At 36.4% G+C, this 5,177-nt stretch overlaps 1 protein-coding gene across 1 annotated transcript; it reads left to right on the top strand.

The window, feature by feature from the left end:
- The first annotated feature begins 200 nt into the window (after positions 1-200).
- On the top strand, positions 201-3,679 carry LOC107715136 (arylamine N-acetyltransferase, pineal gland isozyme NAT-3-like). The gene is made up of 3 exons (XM_016521201.1): positions 201-220; positions 569-604; positions 2,492-3,679. The coding sequence occupies exon 3, from the start codon at positions 2,499-2,501 to the stop codon at positions 3,369-3,371; it is 873 nt and encodes a 290-aa protein (XP_016376687.1). The 5' UTR covers positions 201-220; positions 569-604; positions 2,492-2,498; the 3' UTR covers positions 3,372-3,679.
- Positions 3,680-5,177: the final 1,498 nt, after the last annotated feature.

Raw genomic sequence — 5,177 nt, 5'->3', positions numbered from 1 at the left:
CAAATGGGTGGGACTTTTTCCCTACGATGACATGTACTCAGGGCAGCGGTTCTCAATTCCAGTCCTCGCACCCCTCCGCTCTGCATATTTTGCATGTCTCTCTAAATTAACACACCTGATTCACATAACCAGCTTGTTAGAAGTGAGCTCCGTGCATGAACTTTGTTCCGATTGACATGGTCCCTACACTGCTTCCTACTCCCTGAGCAGGGGAAATCCGGTAAAGTTTACTTCACTTCGGAACATTCATTTATGATCATCATGGCGGAATATTCTGTGATGTTCATTTTTGTTAATTTCACTTGTTCGGAGACTGTTTATGAAAAAAAAAACTTATTTTAATAACACACAATAAAATAATTATATACTTTGACACACATTAGTAAGTATGCTGACTAGACATATTTAAAAGATTTTTTCTCAGCTCATGTCTTTAATAATTCATTTATTTAAACCTGTGACACTGCATTGTGGTTCAAGGGTTAACTCTTGGTTATTCAACATCCAGTCCCTCACTCTGAAGATGTTCACTCAGAGTCTTTGTGACACTTGTTTTGCTTCTCACTAGCAAATTCACTTGACAACCCACTGGCTTCATCTCAGGGTAAGAGGGTTTTTTCTTCTATTATTTTGTATTTATTTATTTTTTGTTCATATTTCTGTTGATGTGTTACCATTCTTTAAATATGTCCTTAAACTTTTTTCTTATTGCCTCTCATTGTATATTTTCATCTTGTAAGTTCCATACTCCCAAATCTTCTTACTCTGTCTATGCCTTTCACAACTTCATCCTTGCGTCCTATTTACACCTAATTTATGTAATATATAAAGTAACTGTTTATGAAATATGTAATATGAAATATAATCTTAGTGACTATAGTATGTAGGAAATGTTCTTGTTTAGATAAGTAAAATATTGTTCTAAAAACTGTTATCTAGTTATCTTGCAAAACATATTTTCAGTATTTTTTGTCTTGTTTTCCAGTAGAAATATCAAAACAATATAAACAAACAAGTATTGTTTTTCTTGTTTTCCATTAGAAAACAAGGTAACTTTACTGTAGAAGTAAAAATATTTTAAAAATAAAATGTAAAAAGCAAGAGGTTTGTTTTCTGTTGTGTGCAGCAGATTTAACATTTCAAGTTCCTACATTATTCTTAAACAGTGTAACACTAGAGAATGGGTAAAATCTGTTGAAGCCAAGCAACCCGCTTTACCAGACACAACTGCAAACACAATAAGCTTGTTTGAGATGACAAACACCTTGCCTTGAATGTAGATGAGGGTAGACGGCTGCAGCCAGAGAAAGGAACCAAATAAGAGCTGACAATTCTCTCTTTACATAGTGGACAGGCAATCTACATGAACAAATGCAAATTAGTTTTAAAATATCACATCCACATCATTTGTTGCTAATTAAGCGGATGCATCCACAATGTATAGTTGGTAATCAGGCATGCTGTTGATTGGATCTGATGTATAATAGAACATATTTGCGAATTATGATGGGCGAATTTTAAACTATTTTTAGCCGATTTGGGTCTATATTTAGGGGTGGGCCTTCATGATTTTAGCAAGTCGGCAAGTGATTGAAACATGCTCATCTTGCCTCCCCTGATAAGGAAATGGCCATTTTGGTTTTGAAAATATATCATTGGGCCTGTACTATTACCCACACTTGTGGTCTTGGCCACTTGAGATACACATGACAGGAAATAAGTGTGCAAAACTGTCCCATGTCTGAAAAAAGCCAAAGCTCAGTGCCCTTGAGCTAAATACACTAAATTCACACTTTCTCTAATGATATCGCTCAGAGTGGTATTTGAGGCTAAGCCTATGTTAAATTAATTAAATATTACATACTGTATAATTTGGTGGTAAAACATAAAGTGTTGCACATTGTATGTGTAGAGACAAGTACTGTATGTATATTTTGTAGAACATTTGCAACTGCTTTTAATCTCGTAATTATGGGTAGAAGCACCTAAATAAATTTTAACTTGTTACATATCTGAATAGACATTGAAAAGTTTATTCTAAAAGGGCAAAGTACTGAAAATCAAAATGTATAAACAAAGGTCTTTGAAAATGTTACATTCCACACACTTGCGGTCTTCTTGCTCACTTGAACACTTGGGCCAAAGATAGGAAATACAATGTGAAAGTAGACAAGTAGTTAATTGCAAAGAGAGCAAGTGTGGGTATTGTGACAGGCCCGTTCTCAAAGAGAAAGATAATAGAGGCACAAATGACAGGATACACAAATGACCCACACACCCCATATCTACAATTGGTCCTGCCCCAAATTAACCCTAACCTTGGTTTAGGATGATCAAATGGAGCAATGTTTTGGTAGCAGCACAGACACACAGTATTTATACTTTTCAGGAAAATTAACCTACAAATGGAGTATTAGTTGTCACTGTGCATTGAATAGTAATTTATAAGAGGGGAAATTCATATTTTATAGTTTTGCATTGTTTCTTGAAGGAATCTAATGGATCTAAGAGGGTACTTAAACAGGATTGGGTTTACTGGACCATATGACAAACCTGATCTGGACACTTTACGCACCATCCATAAGCTGCATGTTATGACCATTCCATTTGAGAACCTCAGCATCCACTGCGGGGAGAAGAACACGACGGACCTGAACATCATCTATGATAAAATAGTCAAAAGCAATCGTGGAGGCTGGTGTTGTGAAAACAACCTCTTGTTCTCATGGGTCCTAAAGGAGATGGGTTACAAATACACCACACTAGGCTCAAAGGTGTTTAATAAGTTCCAAAATGATTTCTACCCTGTGGACTCTCATCTCATCAATATGGTGGAGATTGATGGGAAGCCTTACATTACCGACGTGAGCTATGGAGTGTCGTGCCAACTGTGGTATCCCTTAGAGATGATCTCGGGTAAAGATCAGCCGCAGCCTCCAGGTGTGTTCCGCCTGCTAAACGATGGGATGACGTGGGTTCTGGAGAAGACTTCAAGAAAGCAAGTGGTCAAAGACAAGGCCTATGCTCATTCCAGCCTCATTGACAGGCGCCTGACGAAGAAAATGTATTGCTTTCCATTAACACCCCGTGATAAAGAGCATTTTGTGGAGACCCTGGATTGCTTGCAGACCAGTCCTGATTCTCGGTTTGTGCTGAAGTCCATTTGCTCCCTTCAGACGCCCAACGGCTTCAGAGCTCTGATTGGCTGGACTTACAGCGAGATCACATACAACCCCGAGGAGGACTGTGACATGGTGGACATGAAGGAAATCCTTGACTGTGAAATAGAAGCTGTGCTGAAGGAAAAGTTTAATGTGATGTTAGTTAATAAGTTCACACCTAAAAACAAAAAAGCTAATTATTGCATGTAATACAGTACTGAACCATGACCCGTAAGTATTGTCAAGCATCTCAATACTTGTCACCAGAGATGGAAAAACTCTCATACTTCCTTGAATGGCCTTTTCTTTAGGATGTGACAAACAGGTCTAACCAATAGAAGAGTTTCTGTGAAAGTCTAGCCCTGAATGCAATGTTTCTGTGTGTCTCAATGTTTCTTATGATTTTGAAAATATTAATTAACATAGACATATAATCAATGTACTGTTAAAGATTGTTTAAAAATTATTGACTTATGTTTTGTCGCACCAAAACTGAATTTACACGTCCACTGGTTAAATGCAGCTCCATATTTTGTGCCAACAACAATGTATTTTGAATTATTGGCTGACAAGAGCATAAAAATGTAGATGATATTTAGAAACAAAAATAAAAGAATTCATAAATTTCATGAGAAATTTTAAATATTTGTGGGGGGGGGGGGGGGGGGGGGGGTTATCACCACTTGAATGTCCAATAAAATTCAGGTTAAGGTTAAAATCTCCCCTTTAAACTATAATCGAACCTCACCTCTTCACTTACTAATAAAGTGTGTAAATGTTTGTCCAGGGTGCTGATAAAACAGAACACAGATAGCATTGTGAGTTAAAACTGGTTACTACAGGTCAGGTTAATGTTTAAATTCAGCAGTTTTGAGTTTGCCGCAGTTAAGTAGTTTACAGCTAACATAAAGCTGACATTCTCTCCAAATATTGCAAGCTTGGATTAAAAAGTGACCAATTATAATGCATCAAGTCAATAAATTATACTTGCAAAAGATTTTTTAAATCTCTCTCTCAATTAATAACAGAAGGAAACTGCGTGTACAGTATAATAATTATACAGATGTTGATTCAAATGGGTTTAGTCACGGCACAATATATTCGAAATATAAAATTACATTTATTTTCATTTACATTTATGTCATGTCTCTTTTATAGTTTTATATGTCTCTTTTAACTTGAACTCTTTTAAGTAAAATGGCTAATAATAGTATTAACTAGGAAATGTCACTGCACCATACCACATTGTTTTCAGTACAATTATATTTGAGTAATGTGAATATGCATAATTGTTTAAGTAATGTCTTTCTGTTAAGAAGATCACTATTAAGACAAATTCAGATGCATAAAACATTTTATAAAAAATAAAACTATAGTACATAGGAAAGCAGAATTCAAATTATTATTTTGTATATCAGTGTTTCTCAACGGGGGCGCTTTGGGGAGCATCGGGGGGCGCTGGAAGCAATATTTTTGAAAGGGGGAGCTGAGGTGTTCTTGCGGGGCGTTTGGTTAAGGCGAGTTTTCACCAAAGTTGTATGAGCTGAAACTTGCAAAAGAAAATGGTCTGACTGCCACATCCTAACGCCGTCTCTGTACTGGATGCATCAAAGCGCACTTTCTATATCAATTTGTCGGTAGCGCAAGTGCGTGGAATGCGTCAGAAATAGAACGCAGCATTTGTTTACTGTAGCGCTTGCGCTCAGTTACTGAATGACCGATTATAACGGGATCTTAACGCAACGTAGCACAGCTGCCGAATTTCCCGTCAAAACATAAACATTTAGACACAATAAAGCATGAGATGCTTTTTCTTGTTTAGAACAATTATGATAGCTTTTTGTTTGCTCCACGTGGCTTTTTTTGCTCCTTGGGAAACTAATGATAATGATATTTCAAGTCCAGTCAAATCAAATATGTGATAAATGTCATGTGGCATTCAATGACATTTAAAAAAAAAAAAAAAATTATGTATGGGCTAATGTGTGCTGTTATATTTGGGTTAAAATAGGCTAC

This window comes from Sinocyclocheilus rhinocerous, unplaced genomic scaffold, assembly GCF_001515625.1.
Source record: "Sinocyclocheilus rhinocerous isolate Xijiao unplaced genomic scaffold, SAMN03320098_v1.1 scaffold4284, whole genome shotgun sequence".
In the NCBI taxonomy this organism is placed as follows: Eukaryota; Metazoa; Chordata; class Actinopteri; order Cypriniformes; family Cyprinidae; genus Sinocyclocheilus; species Sinocyclocheilus rhinocerous.
Note: the sequence above shows the minus strand (reverse complement) of the source record. Positions and strands in the feature narration are given on the sequence as shown.

Coding starts and splice junctions, on each gene's coding strand:
- LOC107715136 (XM_016521201.1), top strand. CDS start 2,499: ATGGATCTAAGAGGGTACTTAAACAGGATTGGGTTTACTGGACCATAT.